Source organism: Silurus aristotelis (genome assembly GCF_946808225.1).
Source record: "Silurus aristotelis genome assembly, chromosome: 24".
NCBI lineage: Eukaryota > Metazoa > Chordata > Actinopteri > Siluriformes > Siluridae > Silurus > Silurus aristotelis.
Window position 1 is genome coordinate 14,539,565 of NC_139597.1, and position 27,830 is coordinate 14,567,394.

The 27,830-nt window shown below is 34.9% G+C and overlaps 1 protein-coding gene across 1 annotated transcript; it reads left to right on the forward strand.

The window, feature by feature from the left end:
- The first annotated feature begins 611 nt into the window (after positions 1–611).
- Positions 612–27,799, forward strand: prkcq (protein kinase C, theta). The gene is made up of 18 exons (XM_083528408.1): positions 612–1,260; positions 8,902–9,532; positions 13,150–13,349; positions 15,173–15,233; positions 15,522–15,705; positions 19,615–19,646; positions 19,773–19,858; positions 20,645–20,774; positions 21,241–21,350; positions 21,507–21,660; positions 22,490–22,650; positions 23,551–23,724; positions 23,852–23,943; positions 24,065–24,127; positions 24,202–24,340; positions 25,258–25,446; positions 26,812–26,940; positions 27,261–27,799. Exons 2-18 carry the CDS (start codon positions 9,415–9,417, stop codon positions 27,417–27,419), a joined length of 2,181 nt encoding a protein of 726 aa, XP_083384534.1. The 5' UTR covers positions 612–1,260; positions 8,902–9,414; the 3' UTR covers positions 27,420–27,799.
- Positions 27,800–27,830: the final 31 nt, after the last annotated feature.

Genomic DNA, 27,830 nt, shown 5'->3' on the forward strand with positions numbered 1-27,830 from the left:
TCTACATCTGCCTCTTTTACACCAATTACCTGCATGTCTTCCCTCACCACATCCATCAACCTCCTCCTTGATCTTCCCTTTTTTTCCTCCTTCCTGGTGGCTCCATCCTCAGCATTCTCCTACCAATATAATTCATGTCCCTCCTCTGCATATGTCCAAACCATCTCAATCTCGCCTTCCTCACCTTGTCACCAAAACGTCCTGCATGCGCTGTCCCTCTAATAAACTAATTTCTAATCTTGTCCATCCTTGTCACTCCCAACGAAAACCTCAACATCTTCAGCTCTGCTACCTCCAGCTCCACCTCCTGTCTTTTACTCAATGCCACTGTCTCTAATCCATACAACATTGCAGGTCTCACCACAGTCCTATAAACTTTCCCTTTCACTCTTGCAGATACTCTTCTATCACAAATCACTTCTGTCACTCTTCTCCACCCACTCCACCCTGCCTGCACTCTTTTCTTTACTTCTCTAACACACTCTCCATTACTTTGCACTGTTGACTCCAGGTACCTGAACTCCACCACCTTCTCCACCTCTTCTCCCTGCAATCATTAGCAAAGCACAAGCCAGTGCACTCTTAGTGCCGGTCCCAAGCCCGGATAAATGGGGAGGGTTGTGTTAGGAAGGGCATCCAGCGTAAAACATGTGCCAAATCGAATATGCGGGTCACGATTAAGAATTTCACCAAATATTCCTAATTGATAAAATCTAATCCTCTAATAAAGCCCAGTGACCCAGTCAAGGTCAAACATTAACAAAACCCAGTGTGTACAGGGATCCTTTGGACCAAATAAACCTGTACCAATATAAATATTTATGACCTAATAGCAAGTATGGCTGCTTACTGACTTTAAAACAAGCTTAATCCTTCTTGGAAAACTGCCACTGTGACTTAGTCACTTCCAATTGCAATTTTTTTATGATTACTAGTTTATTTAGGTAAAGTAATCTACAGTATTAATACCGTATATCTGTTTATTATACAACAAGCAACTTGTGTTTAAGGAAATAGAAAATCATTTACATAAGTGTATGGATATTTGTACAGAGTGTACATAAGTGTGTGCCCTAATGATATTTTGCATCTTTATATGCTTTTGCTTCTCAGGAGGAAGTATACTGCTTGGCTCCACCTCCAGCACAGCACATGTGCAAGTGCACTCAACCTTTACAATCTAATTCAGCTTCACACAGCACAGCACACATTCACCTGATTCCCAAAACACTGGGAGCTTTTTAAAGATCATTCTTGTTGGTAAGTGGGTTGCATTTTCTTTAGCTTTTCATCTGCAGTGCTACATGTGTACTGTACATTTGTACAAATAACTTATTAGGTAGTATTAGTATTAGGGCTGACTGTATCATTGAAACATTGTGTGTAGGCAAATTAAGTTAGAATTCGATGTGTGAAAATTAAAAAAATATACATGAAGTTTACAGTTTATTGGTCACATCAGTGTAGGTAATAAGTAATCAACTAAGTGCAGATGATATGTAACAGCTTTTTCTCCAGAAGCATCACTTACAGGAAACTACAGAAAACCACATAAACAACACTACACTGAAAAAAAAAGAAAAAAAAAATCAACTCTTTTACCATAGCACTGAAGGAATAAACTAAATTGTTTTAAAGAGAATGACATGTACATACACTTTATATGGAAAGGTTTTAAAACAGGGAAATGTAGGAATTGGTTGTGTTTTGGTCTTGAGGTGTTCAGGTTTAGTTAATTAGACCCCAAAACAACAAACTATATACTATAAATGTAAGGGCTCAACAGCTCAAGTAGGCTTAAGTCCAGAATCTCCACATATAGTTCAGTATTAACTATTTCTTGCTTTCGGTAATATGTTTTCTCACTAAGACTTTTTTGTCCTTTTAAAAAAGTTGTCATTTTGAAACATGTAGTCAAGAAAAACATGAATAGTACAAAATAGTCATTCCAATTTAACAGTGCTGTCTTGCTGTTGTGTTTACCATCAGCACATCTTTGTAATGATCAGTAATGGTAAATAATGATCTAGGTTAACGTTTAGACCCATTCATCTGTTATTCCCCCTTTTAATTAACAATCCTAAATGTGGATGTATAACTGTTTAATCAAACAGTTCAAAAGATATCCACACATAATCTCAAATCATACATGTATGAATGACAGGTGAAATGTTAGCTATATATTGTATTTGTGTAGTTGTATATTTGTGTATTGTGTATTATTTGTAATATAGTATATTTTTTTCAAATATACTATATTCTCAATCTATGTAAAACATGCAATAGATGCTATAGATTTTGAAATGATAACTATCTATCTATCTATCTATCTATCTATCTATCTATCTATCTATCTATCTATCTATCTATCTATCTATCTATCTATCTATCTATCTATCTATCTATCTATTCCTCTTTTCACACATTTCTCATCCAGTGTAAGTGTATTGTATGTATGTATGTATGTATGTATGTATGTATGTATGTATGTATAAGAACATTCTGTGGTCAGTTGCATGATTAATGAATCTCTGTTTGCCATCCACTTTTAACATCAGATCAAACTTGATTGTACTTATGGTTTATAAACGAGGCCCTGTGTTCATCTGGTATAAGTATCTCCTCTTTAAAACTTTTAAACTTCAAAAAGTTGATATAAATAAAAAATTCTACACATTAACTTTCTAGAGGTACATTTTGTTCAACTCTCAATCTGTATTTTCACCAAGAAGTGCTGAAAAAAACAGAGCAGCTTTTCATGAGCAACTAGGCCTTGACCACTGAAACAAACAAAAGTGTTGAACTTGGAAATATTCACTCATTAAAAGCAGGTCAAATGCAGTTTCCATCCACTTTTTTCAAACTCAAATCTTGGTTTTCTTTAGCAAGCGTATAACTCTTTTAAATACATGCTGTGAGTGCATCACATTGTAGGTCTACTCATCTCCATGGTCACATGGCTTATCTCTGGCTTATTTATTTCCTATATTTTACTGTTACTTGAAGTAAAGTCTGTATGAAACAGTCATATGTAACATATCAAGTCATATGTGTTGTATGACAGTGCTGCTGCAATCTCCTGTTAAACTAGGCTTACCTACTGTGTCTCACATGTCTTGCACATTTTATATGTGAAAACCTTTTTTTATGTTGCATTGGTTAAATGATCACACATTTGCCATGTTATCAGGCAATGATCTAAAAAGTCAGGTTTTGAGTTGCTGCCTAAAAGTGAGGGCATTTCGAGTCACTGGTACTAGGTGCTGACTCTAAAACAAGTCTTACAATGTGCAGCTTGTATCAAAAAATAAATAAATAAATAAAAGCATTTCTCTTTTACATCCACCCACACACTCACATGAATCAGTGCTGTAATTGTGTCTTGATGTTTCTCCATTTCTTATGTGCAGTTTGCATATGCTGTCGGTAAAAGTCTACAGAATTCTTTTTACAGTAGAGTTAAAAAGTCGCGAAAGCACTAATACAATTATATTTATATATATTATTTATAATTCAGTAAAATAGTTTTTGCAAATGTATAATTTTTTTGGTATTTAACTTGAGTAAAAGGTTAAATATTTTAAATATTATCATGAAGTTTATGACTTTCTCAAGTATGTATATGCTAAGCTGGAATGGACACCACAAAACCTTAATAATCTGCTTTAGATTAAAGTGTCATCTGATCACACGCTTTCATAGAGGTAGAAAAGTCGTATATTTTGTACAAAGCAGTTTCCTAGCATTTAAATATATAGCTAGAAAGAGTGCAGAGAATTATTCAAAATAAAAAACAGTTACTTAAAATATATGTATGTATACATAAATATATTTTAATAATGTTTTCATTATCGTGAAATTGCATTTGACCTGCATATTTATATATATATATATATATATATATATATATATATACAGTTTATATCCAATTTGAAATGGTCTCAGACTGTTGACTGATGGCACCAGCACATCGATCTGTATGTGTTTCTTTTTAATGCTGCAAATATATTGGCATCTGTATATGAATTTCTATTTAAACTGAAAGTAGGTGTGGCCTAAAAAGCATTAATTTAAAAAAAAAAAAAAAAAAAAAAGATAGTGGTGTCAGCACTGTCAGCATGTCATTAAATGTAAATGCAATCATGCAACATTATGTTTGTACCGGGAACTTCACATCTGAGCGCTCGCCCGTTCACTTATTTCCATTTAAACTAAACAAAATTACATAAAACCATTGAAAAAATTGCACTTAGATGTCAGATGATTAGTTGTTTTCTGTCAAGTAAGCAATGGACTGGAAAGCCAGGATCCTGGATACATGGATATAGGATACTGTTATACTGTGCCAAATATCTTGTATGTGTATGAGTGTTTTTTAGTTGATGAAAGAGGTCATTGATGTTTGATCCCTACTGGAACATTTGAACTGGAGGATTAGAGCTGGACTTCACTCACTTAAAAGCATTTGATGAAATATTAAAGATAGCACTGAGAAGGGCAGAAAAGGTCTAATTACAAGACCATGACATTATGGTTTCTATTTGTTCTCTCTCCCTCCCTCTCTCTCTCTCTCTCTCTCCCTCCCTCTCTCTCTCTCTCTCTCTCTCTCTCTCTCTCTCTCTCTCTCTCTCTCTCTCTCTCTCTATGTATTTTCTTTACACCTGAGCAGCACTTCTCTAACACAGGAAATGTGTTGTTTGAATTATTACATAAAGACAGGAAGTGGCAAACATCGAGACATGTATGATCTCACAGCGTGGAAATGTTTTTAAAAGCCGAAGCATCGATATGTAAAATAAGTTGAGCGCTACACCAAAAGTCAGAAGTTTGGATAAGTCATAAAGTTGTCCACCCACAGATATGTGTGAATGTGTATGTAGACTGTGCATGCTTGTATGTGTGTGGGTGCTAGTGCCTGTATTCTATGATCCTTCAATATGCCCACGCAGCAGATACTATGCGCATGTGTCTGATTTCTGCTCCTCACATTCTTCAAATACTTAGGGAGCCTAGTAAGAGTTTGTGGGATCAGCATAATGTTTTATGTAATTTTCTATGATGGAACTGTAATGAATGGACAATCTGTGACACCCAGATGAGGACGGGTTCTCTTGTGAGTCCAATTCCTCTCAAGGTTTCGTCCTCATAACATCACAAGTCTTTTCTTTGTCACAGTCGCCACTGGCTCACTTATTAGGGATAAACTTATAAGGATCAAACTTATAGGCCCTAAACTTATACATTCTAACTTCATAACCCCTTTATCTCTTTAACTCCTTTATCTCTGGTAAAATCACAATACAATAAAGTTGAATTGAGTTTATTTGAATTGATTTTGACTGAATTTGCCTGCATGTCTCGTGTATGAAAGGTATTTAGAGAGGAATAAGGTAGTGGAGTGACTAATAGAACAGCCGGCCTTTTTGGGTATGTTACATTTTGTATTTATCCTTGTTGAAGGTACTATTTATCCAAAGTGACTTAGTATTTAAATAAATAGTTCAAAGTAAAGTGTTCAAGTACCCAATAGTGGCAGCACTGTGATTTCAACTTAATTCAATTCGATTGATTTTTATTTGTAGAGCAAACAAGGACATTGTCTTAGAGCAGCTTTACAGAGATAACGCGGTTATAAAAGAGTGTATAAGTTTGTAACTCATAATTGAAAGTTTATCCCTAGTGATTAATCCAGTGGCGACTGTTGCAAGGCACGTGGAAGAAAACTTGAGAGGAATGAGACTCTAAAGGGAACCCATACTCAACTGGGTCATCACAGCTTCTTAATAAGTATTCTGGAGCCAATATATTAATACTCCTCCTGTTGTGTGTACTGAAATTGTAACGGAATTCAGTAATTGTTCTTAAGCTGACTTTAGGGTGTTTATACTGTACTGTTATTAAAGCCAAATACTTGTTCTCTTGATGTTCGAGAAAATACAAATGTATTACAAAACTTAACGACTTTTTCTCATCCAGTCAGTTTCTATACGCTGTACTTAACTATGTGTTATATTAGAATACGCTCCTTCAAATTTAATTTACATTTCATTTTAAATCATCCAGTAAATTTCATCAAGGTAGAAATTAAACCATCAATTATCAGGCCAAATTGTAATCTATGGTGACCTCATACTAGAAGTTAGTGCTATAATTCTCTGACTATGGATTAGTCACCAGATTAGTAACTAAACTTGCCCATGGCCCTACATTTTATTATGCTGTATGGTTTTAAAAAGCAATTTCTAACAAACTACTACTTTGTTAACATTAACTGATCATATTGAACTAAATCTGTTACATTTGCTAATGCCTGGTTAAATTAGCATAGCTAATATAACTGGCCAGGCAGCAAGTCCATCAAATCCTTGTTAAATGTAAATTTTGTTGAGTTACATTAGTTACAGTTTAGTTACATTATATTTGTAAAACTGTGAAAACTCTGTATCACTAGTCATGTATAAGCAAACTTACAGCTTTGTAGATTATTAATACATGTTAATTTATCACACAAAAGTAACATTCACTTTCATCAGATTTATCAGTTAAAAGTATAATTTTTATTAATACAGAATGTTCAAAAGTTGCAGCATGGTTATAATTACATGAGTTTATCTTAGCTCAACTTTTACTTTTATTTTTATTTTTTTACTATTTTTATCTATACTTCTACTTAGGTATAATGTACTGATACTTATTCTATACCTGTTTGTATATGATCATGAATTGATACTTGTTACTAAGATTGTCTTTTTTTTTTTTTTTTCATTTTGTAAAGCTCAATGCTCAAGTACTTCACTGCTATGTGGAAATGGAAAGTTAAAAGGGCTTCGTTGTTGTGACTTTGATCACTAGACAAAAAGTGGATCATGCCCACTCGGGTGTTAAAGGTATAAGTCAGACATTTCCACCGTTGTACAGTATGTGTTTTGATCAGTTCACAGAGAAAAATGTGTAGTCGTGCAGCTGTGCAGTAAAGTTACATGGGACTGTGAGCAAGCATCAATTCTGGTGGTAGTTTAGTATTACACATCTATTAATAGATATCCCTCGCTCCCTCTATCTTTTTCTTTCACTGTCTCTCAATCTCTACTGACTTTCCAACCTGTATTTTCTTTTGTTAAACTCCAATGTTCCAAGGTGAATTTTAACACAGGGCACTTCAGACTTTATAGGTAAGCTCTTTTAATTTTGCCTAGATTTTTAATCAACACCATTTTAAGTTTCAAGTAATTTCTATATTGCATTAGTTCTTCTCACAATTTATGTGACTTTCTATCTCAGTCACATAAATGAATGGTCACAGATTTTATAAACAACTTTCTTTGTTTGCTTTGTGGTTCAACATGATTATTTTTGGTGATCTAGTATTGCCTTGGTACATGAGAAATAGGCCTCCTTTTTCTGTTTTTGTTCCTTCTGCACTAATAATAAAACCAAAATACACCGAGGCTTTAAGCAGATTAGCCATGGTACTTTAAATTCTTTAATGCTCTAGCGAAGGGCTACAGAATTACAATCTAATACTGTAAGATTCAAACCAGTGAGCCTACTAATAAGAGCTGCATTTCAGCTGCATTGTAAAATAATTTTTCAGTTTTTTATATTTTTCGTTATAGTTTCTATCAATTTTTCATATATAATATAATATATATAAAATCTGTACATTATACAGTGTGTTTGGATTATTTGTATCAGTATTTTGTCTCATATTTCAAATATACTTTTTTTAAAATAAAAGTTTCTTCATCTATAAATGCCAATGATTTACAAATATAAAGTTAATGGGTGTGACTGAAGTCACTGTTTGCTGACCTTTCACTTAATATGTAAATGAATGAATTTCTTATTTAATAAATATTGATTCCATAAATTCATTATAATTACATTTTCTAGTCAGATTGATACAGATTTCAGGTGGTGAGAATCAAATATGTGGGGAAAAGGGAGGGCACTGTTTTTTTTCACAGTTACATTCACACAAACAATCAGAGATGATTCATTTTTAGCGAGCGCTAGTGATGTGAGATATTTTCATACAGGCATGTCCAGCAACTGAGCTGAAAAAAATGAGGACATTTGTAGCTTTATGCATATATGAAGAAACTTAATATATTGAATGACTACAAATAAGGGTGAAAATTGTAGAGAGCATGTGATCCATTTACTGATCTGTTGACAAAAGTAGAATGCTAGTTGTACCACCCACTGATAAAAGTTACTGTGGAAAAGAGTAATAGACACTTTGAAGTACAGCGATTGGTATAAAATGTGTATTAAAATGTGTGAATATAACATATGGTGGACTGTAATATTTTATGCAAATAAGATGTATATAAAAACATATATAAATAGGTGATGGGTCACTCATAAACCGGCTTATGTACTAGTTCTAAATAATATGTCATTAGTTGGATTTAACAGACTTATAAGTTGTGCCTTATTACTTTCACTTTACTTTGAAAATCCAGTTACTAGTAGTGTATCTTGTACCTTTTGCTTTATTTGGTGAGAGCATTTTCTATCACTTGATATTTAGTAGACGATACAGTATGGAGATATCCTTATCATAATATTCAAAATATGTATGCTCTGTTGATGCATTATATGAATTTTATTATCAGCTTATAGCTTTTATTCACATAAAGTGTAACAAACACAAAAAAGGAAAATCATTTTTTGTGCATATGAAATTTAAATCTATATAAATATCTTGTTTTCAAAACATTTGCTTCTATTATCTATTTTTCTATATAAAATGCACAAATCTTGTGGCACACTTTATGACAATTATTACTGATTCAGTACCAGATGAAAGTATTCGTTAGTTAAGAGAGCTATGTGAACTGGTAAAAAGTAATGAAGTGCACTACAGCACTAAAATTTTTTTTCCCCTTTTTTCAGGTTTCTGGTTGATCGGGTCGATCGAGATCTGAGGAACTACTCCTCTGTGTTCCCACCATCCCTTGCTCTTCACAAGTCTACCCAACAAAGAAGGGCACAGAGGCAAATCAGAAGCTGACATTTTCTAAACCTTTAAACGCACACACACACACACACACACACACACACACACACACACACACACACACACACACACACACACACACACACACACACACACACAGAGAAAGTCCAGCAGAAAAAAGTTACACTTAGAGGGGTTGCTGAGCCAAACCAGCTCTTTGAGAAGTACACACGTGCACAGATGCTCCCACACACCTACTCTTGTGGGTGCTACTGTATTAAATAACTTCATATGCTGTTAGAATCTTCCTGTGTTGCATAAATCCAGGAATGGACTCTACTACCATTGCCAAGATTATCTGCTGTGATCAGGCCTGCTGAGGGAATTCGATTTAACACACCAGTGTTGAAGTTTTGACTCTTGTACGAAGAAGCCAACTGTGTTCGATCATGTCTCCGTTTCTGAGAATCGGCTTCTCCAGCTTTGAGATGGACCCAGGACTCGCTTACCATGAAGAAGTGATCAACCCTTATTGTGCGGTGTACATGAAGGAGGCTGTGGAGACAGGTATGACTGTATGTGTTTGGGTTTGTTCTTATAAGTAGCTCTTTGTGACCAAAAAGTAAACAATACTGTGTTTTTACATAGTTTCTTTTGGTTGCTATGGTTCAGGTTAGATTTTGGTATATAACAAGCATTATGATTAAACATAGCTGCATTAAAAATTGTCTCAAAATATCAATATTCACATCAGTCAAGGCATCATGTTGGTTTTCTGTTTTCTATTCACCATTATATGCTTCTTTTACTAGGATTAAGCATGAATTACTCTCTCCCTTGTCAATATGCATGACAAAAAAACAATTGTGGCTGTCTGTGAGCTGATGTATAACATATGTATAACAATAATAAGAGTGATCGACGAGAACTAGTCAGTGGGTGGGAAATGCCAACTCCACTATTACCATATTTTCCTCATCAAATAACTACTGTTGACTACTGTTATATAACTATCTCATCTGGATATGATAATTAGGGTCTGATCTGGGCCTTGCAACAATCCTGTCTCTGGGCTCTGCAGGCATTTCCTTTAACCTCATAACTTGGTTTTTGCTCTAATATGCATTGTCAGCTGTAAGGCCTTTTACAGATAGGTGTGTGCCTTTCCAAAATTATGTCTGATCAATAAACTTTTCCACTGATGGACTCCAATTAAGGTGTAGAAACATCTCAGCAACAATCAAGAAAAAATTTGAGCTTATTATCAAGTTTTGTTGCAAAGAGTCTGAATACTATTTTTTTATTATTATTATTATTAAAAACAAACTACAGGCATTTCTAAAAAGAAATGTCTCACTTTGTACTATGTAGATTCATGTGTGTAGATTAATAAGAAAAAAAATCTATTTGAATTATTGTAGTATGATAGTAGTGTTAGATAGATAGATAGATAGATAGATAGATAGATAGATAGATAGATAGATAGATAGATAGATAGATAGATAGATAGATAGATAGATAGATAGATAGATAGATAGATAGATAGATAATGTAGAAACCACTGTGGATAGGTCTGTGGCATGATAAAAATACACATACTAAGTGTGCTTGACTGCAGATTGTAGTGTCAAACATTAAACAACATTAAAAAGAGTAAAGGGGGTCTAAATTGTTTTTAAAGGCACTGTATATACACCAAACAGGCATAACATTATGGCCACCTGACTAATATTTTGTTGCTAATTTGCTGCCAAAACAGTCCTGACCTGTCAAGCATGAACAGCCTTAACTTCCTCAGTAATTTGAGCTACAGGAGCTCGTCTGTTGGATCGGACCACACGGTCCAGCCTTCACTCTACGCGCATTAATGTGCCTTGGTCGTCCATGACTCTGTCACCGGTTCCCCACTGTTCCTTCCTTGGACAACTTTTGATAGATTCTGAGCACTGCAGACCAGGAACATCCCACAAGGGCTACAGTTTTGGAGATGCTCTGAACCAGTTGTCTAGTCATCACATTTTGGCCCATTTCAAACTCGCTCAAATCCTTACACTTGCCCATTTTTCCTGCTTCAAACACATCCACTTTGAGGACAAAATGTCTGCTTGCTGCCTAAAATATCCCACCCACTAACAGGTGCCAGTGTTAGTTCCTGTGTTAATTAGTGTTATGCAAATTCTTGTGTTATGCTTGGCCGTTGTATAGCTGTATATATATATATATATATAGATAGATAGATAGATAGATAGATAGATAGATAGATAGATAGATAGATAGATAGATAGATAGATAGATAGATAGATAGATAGATAGATAGATAGATAGATAGATTGATTGATTGATTGATTGATTGTAATTACCTTACCTTAATTAAAAACCGACTTTAAATAAGTCTGTAGCATGAAAAAGAGCATACTTAAAATACACGTATTAAGTACAAAGCATGCCATGAAAAACACTTGACTGAAAAAGCAGATTAGCATAGTTGAGGAGGTAAAGAAATATTCCATATTAGTGAGACTCAGAGGGACTCCTACTTTTGGAAATTCCACTCTAAGTAACAGAAGATCAGACTGAGCATGTGATAATATTTTGATATTGTGACAAACCATGAGGCCAGTAGCCAAGGGACTCTGAATATGTTCAGTGGAAACATATCCTATTAATATAGCTGTTATTGTAGGAAAAGGATGAAAAAACCTAATGCAAAAGACTGCCAAATGTGTGTGGGCTTTAAATTCTTCTGTAGTGTGTATTCCAAAAATGTGAACTGCTTATACTGCTCAGAGAACACAGCAGACCCTAGGCTAAACTTGCCTATGCTTTTTTATGTGTTTATGCCTCTGCTATGGAAGATACTACAAGTAACTTTTTTAAAACCAGATCAGATTGCTGATTTCTTGCTTAGTCATTGCTTTCTGTTTTCTTATGCATTTCATGGACAAGTAAACACACACACACACACACACACACACACACACACACACACACACATGCATGCATGATCAGCTCATTGCTCGGGGAAAAGAGAAAGAGAAAAAGATTTGTATTAGTTTTCAATTCAATTTTTCTAGAGTAACGATATCAGCAATGAACATGCTTTGTGTCAACAAAGAAGTTTTGTAGAAACTATATAAAGGATATAAATTTTTTTAATTAATAAATGTATCCCTGTGTGTTTGGGGCATGTCGATTAGTCATTGCCTATGTAGCTCATACCCATCCACCTCTCTCTCTCAGTTGACACCCACACTAAACCACACTTCCACCTGCTAAATTCTACTTGAACTAACAAAGTCACATTTTTTGTCTATGTTGTCTATATTTCCTGTCAGTACATGGTAAGCATGAAGTGACAGTTCATACCACACTAGTATATGGTGTATAACGGCCTCACCTCAAAGTTGTAAAAAGTGCTGTAAAGCATTTATACCAGTCACAAGGAACAGCAATTGATCTGGAATCTACATCTTTTGATGATTTATAAGATATTGACTATATGTTATTGACTATATAGATATTGACTATATAGACTATAGACTATATAGATATTGACTATATAGAAGTGTCACAGACCAGATTTTATATAGTGAAACAGAGTAGTGTTGTGTGTTGTGCATGTACAAGTGTATCAGCTGGAAAAGCATTGGCAAAGTTTCTAAACACTTCTGTGTCATATATATATATATATATATATATATATATATATATATATATATATATATATATATATATATATATATATATATATACTATACACTATAGTGCAAGTGGCTTGAAACAGGTTTAATATTCTTATATTTGGTTTGTTTCCACTTTCAATGACAACTGAATGCATTACTTTCCCACGTTTTGATGAGATTTGATATGTTTCACACATACTTTGAAACAGGAAATTGATAAGCCTGAAATTTTGATACCATCTTCTTGCTCTGATGTGTATAATATTGTATATATTACTAAGTATTTATTGTAAGCTGTGCATCTGAAGATAGAAACAGAATAAATAATAATGCTCATTATTTACATGGGACAAGTAACAGAATGCATGGTCTTCTTATTGCAAAGCCAAATACTGGCTTTTAATAATACCTGAAGTTTAATACAGAGTACTATTAGACTGTAATCAGGACAATATGGCAGAGATGTGCTGATTTGCTGTGTGTATACATTTTTGTCTGCAGAAAAAGGTCAGGTGTATAAACAGAAGCGGCCCACCATGTACCCACCATGGAGCAGCACATTCGATGCCCATGTTCACAAAGGCCGAGTGATGCACGTTGTGGTAAAAGACAAAACAGCAGAGTTAAAGACAGAGGCCACGGTACAGCTGGACACACTTGCGTCACGATGCAAAAAAGAGAATGGGAAGCTTGAGATCTGGGTGAGTTTGTCTGTCTGCTTGTGATATAATGTAATTGCAGAGGCCTGAAATACTTTCAAAACATTCGTTTTGTCATTCTGTTGTGTGAGAAAGAACAGGTTTCCCATTTACATATGGCATTTTAATGAAATGTTGTGTAAAGGTTATCATGCATTTTATCCTAATGGTTGAAATGAATCTCAAAATATGCAATATTTTATTATGCTCTGTTTAATTACTGCCCACATACTAGGCATTTCAGCAGAACTGCACTTGATTACTGTGTATTCTGAAGTGTGTACCATGATTTCCCTGTAATTGAAAGTGTAAGCTCAGGTCATTATCCAAAGATCTTCTAAACAGTTCCGTGAAGAGTTTTGAGAAGAAGCTCTTAGTTACAGTTAACATTTTATGCTGCTTAGTAAAAAAAAAAAAAAAAGAAAACATTTAGTTTTTCTGTAAAAGAGTCAACCTCGGTTTTCATAACTATTAAAAATAATTTACAGAATTTGCACTAAAATACTTCGAAAATCATTCTAGTGCTTTTGTGCAAAAGAGTTCTCACTAATGATTCAAAATCTAAAAATCTTTTTTTATTATATGGCTGACTTTACAGTATATCTCAGTTGCTTTGAAGCGTTTCTCAGATCAGAAATGTAATTCTCAAAACTCCTTGTTCAACCTCTACGTCATTTAGTCATTTGTGCACATAATAAAAACATTTCTCGTTGCTTTGATCAAATTGCGAATGATTTAGTACATTTATTTAATCATTTGTGTAGAAGCGTCTGCTGTTTCCCTACGGTGGCCGAGAAGTGTAAAACACATTAACAAATCAGAAAACAAATTAACAAATTAGAAAACACTTACAAATCCGAAAACAAAATAACGAATCAAAAAACAAAGTAACAAATCCGAAAACACAACGACAATTCAGACAAACTGTATGTGAAGTTTGTGAATGGATCATTGGACGAGACACGTGTCATTCAAGATATACCGATACAGATACATATATGGATACAAATATATATATAATCATGAAATCTTATAACTTTGTTTTTTGTTCATGTGTAAAGTTCTCAGTTTATTTTAAACTATTTTTTATCTCAATTAGTGCACAATTAAATATAAGAAAATAACACAGAAGTAAACATAAGCAAACAAGCAGAAAATGGAATTAATTCAAAGCTGCTTTGAGGAAGGACATTCATATAAAGTGATTTTGGAGATGCTGCAGTATATCATGACATAAAGATTAGTTTGTACACGTTTACACATACGTTCCATCTGTTGTACAATTCTACACTGTCGTCCAATGATCGGTAAATGATCAGTAAAATAATTGTAATTTTGTTATTTGCGTTGACAACTGAAGGTTCACCTTTGACCTGTTTTAGAGAACCAGTTGATAATTGGTTGATCCGATGACGAACGTCAATGAAGTAAAACACAAAATTACAATTTCTGAAAATGGATGAACAACCAAGAAACGAATGGACACTAGTACAGTACAGTAAAAGTGTGAATCCTGGCTGGTCTCTTGCAATCAATATAAGAGAGATGAACTGAAGATTTTGAGAAAAATTCTGGCTTTTGCAAGAAATCCAATCTGTTGTGCTGCTTGTAGAAATAGTTTTCAAAATGCACTTACTGGTTTGCAAGTATTAAGTATAATTTGGGAAACACTCCAAAACAACTGAGAAAAACTGTAATGTAACTCATACCAGGTTCGATGGATTCTCATGAAAACTTGAAAGCATATTCATAATGAAAATGTAAGTAATTTTAGACAGACTACACTAATATGTGTAAACATAATTACTGTTTCTGTGTTAATAAAGGTGGAACTAAAGCCACAGGGACGTCTGTTAATGGAGGCACGATATTTCTTAGAAAAAAAGGGTGAGTCTGTCTTGCACACACAATTACATACACACACTTGCCCATATACATAGAGGATGGGTCAAAATCCAACGATTACATAAATATTTGTACTGTATGGATTTTATGACAATACATTAAAAACGGCTCATTCAGAATAATTGCAAAAATGCAGCCCTCTTTTATAAAAGTAAAAGAAAAAAACAGAATTCTAACAAACAGAAAAGCACAAAGACAGTCTTGTGTGTGAACATTTATTTATATTCTGAAAGAAGAAACTGCATATGTGTACGTACTTTTTGTGTTCAGATGCAGGTCATGGTGAGGGAGACGGTGATGGAGAGCCTGAACGAGAGAGAGATGGTGCGTTTGCGCTGCATCAACGACGTGGTGCAATCAAACAGGCCAAAGTCCACCTTGTGAAGTGTCATGAGTTCACAGCCACTTTTTTCCCCCAACCCACCTTCTGTTCAGTCTGCAAGGAGTTTGTCTGGTATGTTTCCACAGTGTTGAAAGCACTCAGTTATAAAATATATATATATATATATACTGTAACACATAAAGCTTACAGACAGCTTCTCCCTAATCAGTTTTTATACTTTATAAAAAAATATTTATATTTTTTAAAGTAGCAAACTAGCAAGTAGAATTTTCAATATCACTTCTAAATGTCATATTTGGTTATTTATTTACTGAGAAAAATGATTCAATATTACACATCTGTGAGTGGTACCAGTATGTAAACCTTTGCTTTCAGTATCTAGTGTGACCTCCTTATTCAGTAATAACTTAACATTTCCAGTAACTGTTGATCGGTCATGAACAACGGTTTGGAGAAGTTTTTGCACAATCTTCCAGTACAGAAAAGTTTCAAATCTGCTAAATTGGTGGGTTTCTGTTTGCTTATGTTCCTTCCACAATATTTCTATTGCATTACAGTTTTTCTCAGTTGCTTTGGAGCGTTTCTTAGATCAGAAATGAAATTCTCAAAACTACTTGTTCAACCTCCACAGCATTTAGTTATTTGTGCACATCATTAGAATATTTCTTGTTGCTTTGTTTAAATTGCGAATGCAGTTGTACATTAATTTAATCAACTAGTTCACTAAAGCAGGTCAAAGGTGACTGTTGTGAACCTTCAATAGGAGACTGTATACAGACAGAGCAATACAAAGAATTATAAAAACGAACACTTGTATAGTATAGTAAAAGTATGAATCCTGTCTGGTCTCTTGCAATCAATATAAATTGTATATGCAATTAAATAAAAGTTTGTGTTGCTGAAATGTATAGATGCCATACAGAAGGAAGTCAAATTTTCAGTCACTGTGATCCAAACCATAGTTTATATCAAGAAACCCTAAAACTATCCACCTAACATGCCTAAACATTTTGATGGTCTTGTTTGTGAACAATGGCAAAGGCACTTTTTATTCTGATGGGAATGACATGATCATTGACACAGATACTTACTTTTGAGAGATGAACTTACTTTTTGAGAAAAGTACAGGCTTTTGCAAGAAATCCAAAGTTTTGTGCTGTTTGTACAAATTGTTTTGAGAATGCACTTACTGGTTTGCAAATATAAAGAATGATTCGAGAAATGCCCCAAAGCAACTGAAAAAAACTGTTCACTTTACCTTTGTTTTCTTTAACCAATCTATGGTAGAACTACTTGTGTGCTTGGGGTTGTTGTCTTGCTGTGTGACCCATTTTCTTTTAGAAACTGCTGGTATGATTCTGAATTCATTGTTTAATCAATGATTATAAGCAATCCTGGCCCAGATGCAGCAACACAGGCCCAAGCCATTATACTACCACCATCATATTTCACAGATGGAATAAGGTTCTTATACTAAAATGCAGTGTATTTCTTTCTCCAAACACAACACTTCAATTTTATACCAAAAACCTTTTTTTTAGAAAACCTTTTTCCAGTAGTCCTCTGGCTTGTCCACATGATCTTTATCAAACTTTACATGGGCAGCAATGTACCTTTAGGACAGTAGCTACTTTCTCTTTGCAATTCTGTCATGTTGGTCACTGTTCTCCTAGTGGTGCAATCATAAATGTTTACATTGGGCAACATGAGAGAGGCCTTTAGCTGCTCAACATTACCTCAAGTTACCATTTCTTGTTTTTGGGGTTATTTTTGTTGGGTGGCCATTCCTGGGGAGGGAAGCAAAGGATTAAACTTTCCTCTGTTTGTACACATTCTTTCTGACTGAGGATTTGTAGAATCAAAACTTTAAGAAATAAGCAACAACTCTTTTCTGGGGACTTAAAAAATGCCCTTTGTTTATGCCATGATACACCACCAGAAAAATGTCTTGGAAAGATTAGAATTAGGACCCAGTTCCTTAAATAAAACAGAACACTCAGTGACACCTGATTGTCATCCCATTGATTGAAAAGACCTTCAATTTGACCTTCAAATTGAACTGCCATTCCTTTTGGTTCACCTCTCATGGATATGTATTGTAATATTGGATCATTTATATCAGTAAATAAATGACCAAGCATAATATTTATACCCATTTGTTTGACTTGGTTTACTTTGTGAAACTTCTAGGATTTCTGTGAAAATCTGATGATGTTTTGAGTCATATTTCTGCAGAAAAATAGAAAATTGTACTTTTAAGTACCACTGTAAATACAGTTCATCTGGAAAGTATTCACAGCGCTTCACTTTTTCCACATTTTATGTTACAGCCTTATTCCAAAATGAATTAAATTTATTATTTTCCTCACAATTCTACAAACAATACCCAATGCAAATAATAATGACAACGTGAAAGACGTTTGTTGGAAATCTTTCCAAATGTATTAATTTAATTTATTACAAAATACTAAAAAAAAAAATCACATGTAAATCACAGCCTTTGCTCAAAACATTGTTACACTAATTACAGCCTTAAGTCTTTTTTAGTATGATGCTACAAGCTGGATACACCTATTTTTGGGCAGTTTCTCCTATTCTTCTTTGCAGAACCTATCAAGCTCCATCGGGTTACTTGGGAGCATCTGTGCACAGCTATTTCCAGATCTCTCCAGAGATGTTCAATCGGGCTCAAGTCTGAACTCTTGCTGGGCCACTCAAGGTCATTTAAAGAATTGTCTCGTAGCCACTCCTTTTTTGATCTTGCTGTGTGCTCAGGGTCACTGTCCTGTTGGAAGATAACCCGTCGGTCAGGTCTGAGGTCCAGAGCACTCTGGAGCAAGGATGTCTCTGTACATTGCTGCATTCATCTTTCCCTTTATCCTGACTTGACTTTCAGTTCCTGCTGCTGAAAAAAAAACATCCCCACAGCATGATGCTTCCACCACCATGCTTTACTGTAGGGCTAATATTGGCCAGGTGATGAGCAGTGTCTGGTTTGATCTGTGCCTCGATACAATCCTGTCTCGGAGGTCTACAGACAATTGCTTGTACTTCATGGCTTGGTTTGTGCTCTGACATGCACTGTAACTGTGGGACCTCATATAGAGAGGTGTGTGCCTTTACAAATCATGTCCAAGCAACTAAATTAACCACAGGTGGCCTCCAATCAAGATGTAGAAACATCTCAAAGATAATCAGTGGAAACAGAATGCATCTGAGCTTAATTTTGAGTGTCATAGCAAAGACTGTGAATAGTTATGTACTTATGTAATATTTTTTATTTTTTATTTTTAATAAATTAGCAAAGATTTCAAACAAACCCCAAAATGTCCTTATGGGGTTTTGTTGGTAGAATTTTGAGGAAAATAATGAATTCAATCAATTTTAGAATAAGACTTTAATGTAACAAAATGGATTAAATTCATTATTTTCCTCAAAAGTGAAGCGCTGTGAATACTTTCCAGATGCATTGTAAAATAATGTGTATACACCAAACAGACTTGGCTTGTGGTTAAAGCAGAACAGAGTGAATTGACTGACTGCTAGTCACACCTCTTCTGTATTGAAACATATCTGCATCACTGGTTGCTAAAAACTTTGACAAAACCAAAGCAACATATTAGTGTGTATTTGATGTGTATGATTATATTTATCTCTCAAATACACAACAGAAATGAGGGGTGAATTTGATGGGTGAATTTGAGCTTATTGACCAAATAAAAGTTTTTCTGTCACACCAAAATTTAACACCAACTGCAGGAACTGGCTCCACTTTATTAAATTCTTTTTTAAACCCAGCATGTGAAGCACACACTAGGTGATTTCACTGAGTTAATAATAGAAAATAAAAAAACTATTTTCGGTTGTATACACTGCTAACATACACAATGTGTGTAATAATTCGACAATATGAAGATGCATTACTAATAGTACTAAAATTAAGGTTTAGTTGAGGGAAGAAAAATGTTTATCAGTAGTAATAACCTGCACTCTCTCTCTCTCTCTCTTTCTGTCTCTCAGGGGTCTAAACAAACAGGGATATCAGTGCCGACGTAAGTATACAGATTTCTCTTTATTTACAGCCGCTTAATGGGTTTTCATAAAGCTTTTCAACATTCTGATTCTCTTTCTTTTTTCTCTTGTCTTCTTTCAAACCCTTTTCTCTACATGTCCTTTAGAATGCAACGCTGCCATCCACAAGAAGTGCATTGACAAAGTGATTGCCAAATGTACAGGCTCAGCCATTAACAGTAAAGAAACTATGGTAACTCCTGCATGCGTTCAATTCAAGTCCTCTTCAATTTTCAGTCAGAGATTTCCAGCATGACCTTACTGTTACATGAACAGCAAAACCATTCTTAGCTTGGTTGATTAATTTTGTTTCACATCCTGTACACATGAAGTCATAGGCGTATCCTGTTCCTGTTGTAGTATCATATGTTTGCAATTACGAGAGGTTTTAAGAGGAAGGAAAAGTGTTTGTTCCCAACTAGGAACTACTGTATGTAAGAAATAAAACTTGATGTGAACCAGGATTATTTTCCTATAATGATGTTTAATTCCTCTTATACTAATCAAGTTTTTAACTTCACAATATATTTATGTTTGACAGGTCAAGCATTTCTTGTTAGAATCGATGTTGGAAGCATTTGTGAGATAAATATATCTTATTGTCTAACTAGTCTGTATTTTTTCCATTTCGTTGGTTAAATCTCAATGGATTTTGCATAGTTTGTTATTGGTCTTTGATTCTACAGCACACGATAATGTGTGTATGTGTGTGTATATATATATATATTTATATTTATATATGATGTAAAATTATAGTTGGAATTATAGTCAGGATTGTGCTGTTATCAATACCATCAAATTTGTAGATTTATCTATGGTATAAATACACAATACATAATATGTATTTACAGTATATTATATGTGGATAATGAAGTATGATGCGGTAACAAATCATCGCTTTTGATTGCCTGCACTAATGTTTCCTCTACATGTATAATACAGAATGAAACTCAATACAAAATCTGTGCATCTGCTTCAGATCCATAAGGAGCGCTTCAAGATCGACATGCCTCATCGGTTTAAGGTGTATAACTACAAAAGCCCAACCTTTTGTGAACATTGTGGCACACTGCTTTGGGGTTTGGCACGGCAGGGCCTTAAATGTGAAGGTGAGAGTTCACATGGCATTGCAATACACTGTCAGAATCATGTGACCACAGTAAAGGTATACCAAAATCCAGTATGTAATAAACAACATTTACTATTTTTTATCAGTACATGTGTCCAGTTTATCCTGCACAACAATTAAAGCTTAAGATCGGTAAAATAATTGTTGCACCTATAAACTGTTTGAATACATAATCAATAAGATAATCAATAATAGATAAGAAAAGAAAATCTTTAAAATATGCAAAAAAAGTAAAAAAAAAAATCATTATTGTGCCATTTAGTCATTAAAGTTTAATTTAAGGAATATTGCTGTTAATCATTTAAAGCCACAATAAGAAATGCAGAGAAAAAAATCAATGAGAAGAAAAGAAAAGGTTGAGAGAGCATAAAAACAAAAACATAGAAAAAGGAATGATTTTGTGAGCAATGTTAATTTTTTGTGGTTGTGTGTGTATTTTTTTGCAGAATGTGGCATGAATGTTCATCATAAATGCCAGAAGAAAGTAGCCAACCTCTGTGGTGTGAACCAGAAGCTCATGGCCGAGGCTCTGGCTATGATTGAGAGCACGCAGCAGGTTGAACATTATGTTAATTGTCAATGATTCAATAAAGTCTTACAATAGTTTAAAATGCACTTAGAATATAAAAATATTGAAAATATAAAAGATATATAGATAGCCCAGTGAACAGATCCAAAGTACAAAATTCTTGTGTGTGTGTTTGTGTCACAGGCCCGGAGCTCCAGAGATAGTGATATAATCGGACGTGAGGGGCCAGTAAATATAGGACAGGCTGGAATGATCATAGAGACCTCGAGCTGTGCGCCATCCCTTTCAATCAATTCTTTAACACCTAATGCAGCACCAATACCACCACCACGCAAAGGTATGACACATACACACAGCAACACATTTTTTTGCCAGTTGTGAAATTAATCAAGGAAGAGATCAGATGATTCAGTATGAAGAATCAGATAACAAATATTTACCAATGTAATAATCAAAAGCATGTAAAAAGCAGAGTAAGAAACATTTTCGATTGAAATCTGGACTATAGAGAAGTGCTCTCTTAAGTGGTGAGATAAAGTCACAGGCACGTACCATCACACAACATTAACTGCACCTGAGAAGACTGTCGTCTACTTTTTTTTTAAGTGCATTGCAGAGCAATTCTTGTATGAACGCCACTCATACACAACACTGACTCTAATATACACTAAGCATGTCCTTGTGTGTTTTGTTAACACAGCTTGTGCAGAAAAACACCTTGGCAATAGAATCTAGACAAAAAACATCCTTATATATAAAATATATATAATTTAATAAATATATATAATATATAATATATGTTATATATTATAGTACAAAATACCAACCCCAGCCATTAGGGTTGCACAAGCCCGGATAAATGGGGAGGGTTGCGTTAGGAAGGGCATCCAGCGTAAAAACATGTGCCAAATCAAACATGTGGGTGGTCCGCTGTGGCGCCCCCTAATGGGAGAAGCCGAAAGAAAGTTTTATTATAGTACAAAATAAAAGAACATTCTAGCTGAAGAAAATCTACATTTTGCTTTTTATATTTTATATATTTACATACATATATATATATATATATATATATATATATATATATATATATATATATATATATATATATATATATATATATATATATATATATATATACACTACATGTGCTAGAAATGTACTTTCAGAGATGCCGGGTGTTGCCTGGGATTTACCGCCAGAGGGCGACAGTCACAGCTTCAGAGAAGATTCAGAGCCACTGTATGCTGTTCCACACAAAGAGCATCACAAATTCTCCCTAGATGAATTTGCCCTGCACAAGATGCTGGGAAAGGGCAGCTTTGGCAAGGTAGGTATACGAACACAAAGAATGTATTACAGAAAAAAAAAAACATCTACCGTATTTTTCGGACTATAAGCCGGCACTTTTTTCCAAAGTTTTGAACCCTGCGGCTTATTTATGAATTTTTCCTGGGTTTTTCCCAGGTTCACAAACTTCAAGCCAAAAAACTGAGACCCATAACATTAGACCAATGAAATTTCCGAACGGAAACGAAAAAACGCAATTCACCTGTGTTCTGAGCTGCACGGCATCGGGAGAAAAAATTTTCTTTTTTACGCACGACGATGCCAAAAGATAAACTCCCGAGAGAAATAGTTGTAAAAGGAAGGAGGAAGACAGTGAACAATGACTTTCTTGGTAGGCTACTGTTTAGATACAAGCCGTTGTAATGCGTTGAGTCTGGGTGAAGGGAGAGCTCGCTAACTCCAGTTGCAACAGAAATCATATAAGCACAGACAGGTTTCCAAAACTCGTGCTTTTTTATTTTTCTTGACAACAGCGTTACGGGTTAGTCAAAGAAACTTAGAAATGAGAATCAGAAAATAATAAGGACATATTCCTCGGCCTTGCACACATGCAGTAATACCGGAAAAATGCGTCGGCAGTCTATTCCCAAAATGCCGCTCTGCTCTTAAAGGAGCCACAACATATTTCACCCGTTACACCGTGTAACAGACACTGTCTTTCGTTAAAGCCTGTGTAAAGTTCATTAGTTTCAGTGTACACACCTGCGGCTTATAGACAGGTGCAGCTTATTTATGTTTAAAATAAAAATCTTTGTCAAATTCAGTGGGTGCGGCTTATATATGGGTGTGCTTTATATTCTGGAAATTACGGTAATTACAGTTGAATTCATTGTATCCATATTTGAATATAGATTTCCAGTGTCTATACACATTTTTCTAGGTGTTTCTTGCTGAGCTGAAAACCACAGGGCAGTTCTTTGCAGTGAAGGCTTTAAAGAAAGACGTGGTTCTGATGGACGATGATGTGGAGTGTACTATGGTCGAAAGGAGAGTTCTGTCTCTCGCATGGGAGCATCCATTTCTCACACATCTCTACTGCACTTTTCAGACAAAGGTAAAACCCTTACAAACACCTACAGCCTAAAACCCTTACACCTATCTTCTATTAACATGAGATATTAAGCATTAATAGATAGTTACGTGTGTGTTTATATATTTGTTTTTGGGGATATCTTTTATAGGAGAATCTGTTCTTTGTGATGGAGTATCTGAATGGTGGTGATCTAATGTTCCACATCCAGGCATGCCACAGATTTGATCTCCCGCGTTCCACGTGAGACGTTCATGCTGATCCTACATACACACAGACACATGGGAAACTAAATTCACCCATGACTGTATTTCATCTCTTCTTTAATCTCTTCTTTAATCTCTATCTCGCCACTGTGATTCAGGTTTTACGCTGCTGAGATCATCTGTGGTCTGCAGTTTCTACATTTAAAAGGCATTGTGTACAGGTATTTACATTTAATGTAGTGATATAACTAAAGGAATTACATCTACAAGGTGTAACACTGTCATTCCGCTGCAGGGATCTGAAGTTGGATAATATTCTTCTAGATATTGATGGTCACATTAAGATTGCAGACTTTGGGATGTGTAAAGAGAACATGCTGGGAGAAGCTCGAACAGCTACCTTCTGTGGAACTCCTGATTACATTGCCCCTGAGGTGAAGCACTTATCACATGCAATTAATAGTTCAAATTGTCCATGCGTTCACATAGAACATAAACACACGCACCAAATGGCCAACTGACCAGTTTGTGAACACTTGGCCATCACAGACTCATGCAGTTTTACACTAATGTGTAATGCACAGAATTATCTAGAATGTTGTTGTACCATCAATATTTCCTTTCAGTGGAACTCACACAATCGAGTTCTAGCAAGGCAATAGATGGGACTAATCAGGTGTCCACATACTTTTGCCCTGCAAAGAATATAGTCTACACATGAAAATTGATGAAGGTAAATGAATATACAGACATATAGATTCGCTTATAGGAATATTATACCACGTGTACTGTTTTATTTTCACTGCCTAAAATGTTTGCCAGTGTAAGTTCTGTAAATGGCAATTAATAATATTTCATTGTTAGAAATGTCTGTCTTTTGTAAACCTGTCTAGAAGCAAGAAGAAGACTAGGCTCTCTATTCAAGTAGATTACATTTTATTTATATAATAATTGTAACAATAGACATAGTCACAAGGCAGCTTTACAGAAATTTGAATGTAGATTTAGTTCCCTAATGAGCACAGCAGAGATTACATAAGGAAATATTGAGAGGAACCAAATTCAAAAGGGAAACGTCATCAGCAAATAGTGTGATTATGAGTCATGGATATTCTAAAGTTGTTTGTGTATAAAATTGGATTGTAATATAATTCAAAGAGATGACTAATGCGGTGTTGGGAATGTCATTTGATTAAAGTTTAATTATAAATCAGTTAAATTATGACCATTTATTCAGTCTTAGGGCCTGTGTGATTGTTGGCTTTTAATTACAGCTAAACATGAGTTAATCAAAGAATCAGCCATATTAGATCACATTTAACATTACAGATATCAACTTGTCCTGCTTTAGATTTTGCTTGGCCAGAAATATAGCAACTCAGTGGACTGGTGGTCATTTGGAGTCCTCTTGTATGAAATGCTGATCGGTCAGTCACCATTCCATGGGCACGACGAAGAGGAACTGTTCCAGTCCATCCGCACAGATGACCCATGTTACCCACGCTGGCTGACCAGAGATGCACGAGACATTCTCATTAAGGTATATTAAAATTATATATTTTATTCAGTGAGAAATAATTTATACTCGTAAATGTTTACGAAAAGAAATTAGAAGAAAAGTATTGGTTCATTCATATTCATAGAAACAGTGAATGAATGTGAAACGCAGGTTTTCCAATGTACTTACTAATTATATTACCGTATTTTTCGGACTATAAGCCGCTACTTTTTTCCCCACGTTTTGAACCCCGCGGCTTGAACAACGAAGCGGCTAATTTATTAATTTTTCCTGTGTTTTTCCCGGTTTCACAAACTTCAAGCCAAAAAACTGAGACCCATAACATTAGACCAATTAAATTTCTTAACGGAAACGAAAAAACGCACCTCACCTGTGTTCTGAGCTGCACGGCATCGGGAGAAAAACTTTCACCGGTGTTGATTTTTAAACGCACGACGATGCCAAAAGAAAAACTCCTGAGAGAAATGGTTGTAAAAGGAAGGAGGAAGACAGTGAACAATGAGTTTCTTGGTAGGCTACTGTTTAGATACAAGCCGTTGCAACGCGTTGAGTCTGGGTGAAGGGAGAGCTCGCTAACTCCATTTGCAACAGAAATCATATAAGCACAGACAGGTTTCCAAAACTCGTGCTTTTTTATTTTTATTGGCAACAGCGTTACGGGTTAGTCAAAGAAACTTAGAAATGAGCATCAGAAAATAATAAGGACATATTCCTCGGTCTTGCACACATGCAGTAATACCGGAAAAATGCGTCGGCAGTCTATTCCCAAAATGCCGCTCTGCTCTTAAAGGAGCCACAACATATTTCACCCGTTACACCGTGTAACAGACACTGTCTTTTGTTAAAGCCTGTGTAAAGTTCATTAGTTTCAGTGTACACACCTGCGGCTTATAGACAGGTGCAGCTTATTTATGTTCAAAATAAAAATCTTTGCCAAATTCAGTGGGTGCGGCTTAATTTTGGGTGCGCCTTATAGTCCGGAAATTACGGTATACAATCCAGCCAAATTGCTAGAGCCGATAATCCATGGTTATTGATACAAATACCCTATTAATAATGTTATTAATTATTATAATTAATGTAATTAATTAAAATGTTATGTTTAATGTAATACATTTCTTTCTAATAAAACTCTTTCAATCTTAGTATGAAAGATTTGTCAGGGTGACTCATACTAACTCGGATATATCAAATTATACAGTATTTGTTGTTTCACTGCTGTTTTTTTTTTTTTTGTCTAACAACATTCATAAAAAAGGTCATCAGGAATACTGACTTTTTACTTGAATATACCTTTTTTATAACAGTATAATCACTGTGGCCTTATTGTCACTATAAGTGGGTGGCCTGAACCTCTCTCTAATGCTGTTTATGGGTTTGTTACAGCTTTTTGTGCGAGAGCCAGAGCGGAGATTGGGTGTGAAGGGAAATATTCGGCAACATCTGTTCTTCAGAGACACTGACTGGAACGCACTGGAAAAGCGACAAGTGGAGCCTCCGTTCAAACCCACTGTGGTACGCTTGAAATGCTTTAAAATATATATAGATTTGTTCAGAAGCTGGGTTTGGATACTGGATTTTTGGATTTCTGGATAATGGATTTCTTTTTTCTTTTTTGCAGTTTAAAATATACAAGAATTAATATTAGATCTTAAGCCTGTTAGTTAAGTAATGTAGGTGCAGGAAATGTCTATCTTTTCCTGAAAGGTGCAGCTACACTGTAAATATTGAATAGCACAAATTTTAATGCATTTCTTACATGCATTATATTTGTTACATGGATTATATATTATATCTTTATTTAATGATTCTTATAAATTCTGCCTTGTTTCTAGAAATCACCGAGCGACTGCAGTAATTTTGATAAGGAGTTCATTAACGAGAAGCCTCGGCTGTCCTGTGCTGATCGGACCCTCATCAACAGCGTGGACCAGACTATGTTTAAGAACTTCTCCTTTATTAACCCAGGAATGGCTCGCCTTAAGAACATCTAAAACATGCGCAAACAATTCAGCATCTCTACATACAGGAAAGACAATCTCGTGTGATTAAGGATATTATTTAAAGATTATCCAATAGTGGTCTAATCTCTACTGTACAAGAAGTCAGCTGATGTAGGTTGCACAAACCATTCCTAATGCTTGTATTAATAAAAAAAGGTTACATTTGCATGCATGCACATGTGGATTTTTGGATTTGTGTCATCTGTAAGGAGTGTGCACTGCTGTTAAAATCCAGCTGAGTCTGTCTCTCTCTGTGTTTGAGGTTTAATTGTTTGTAATAGAAGAGCCAATGTGATTAATTGCCTAGTTATATGACAATTATTTGTTGTAAATGTTGTTTTAATTAAAGTTAACAAAGCTTATTAATTACATTTTGTGACACAACAAGGTGTTCATTCTTAA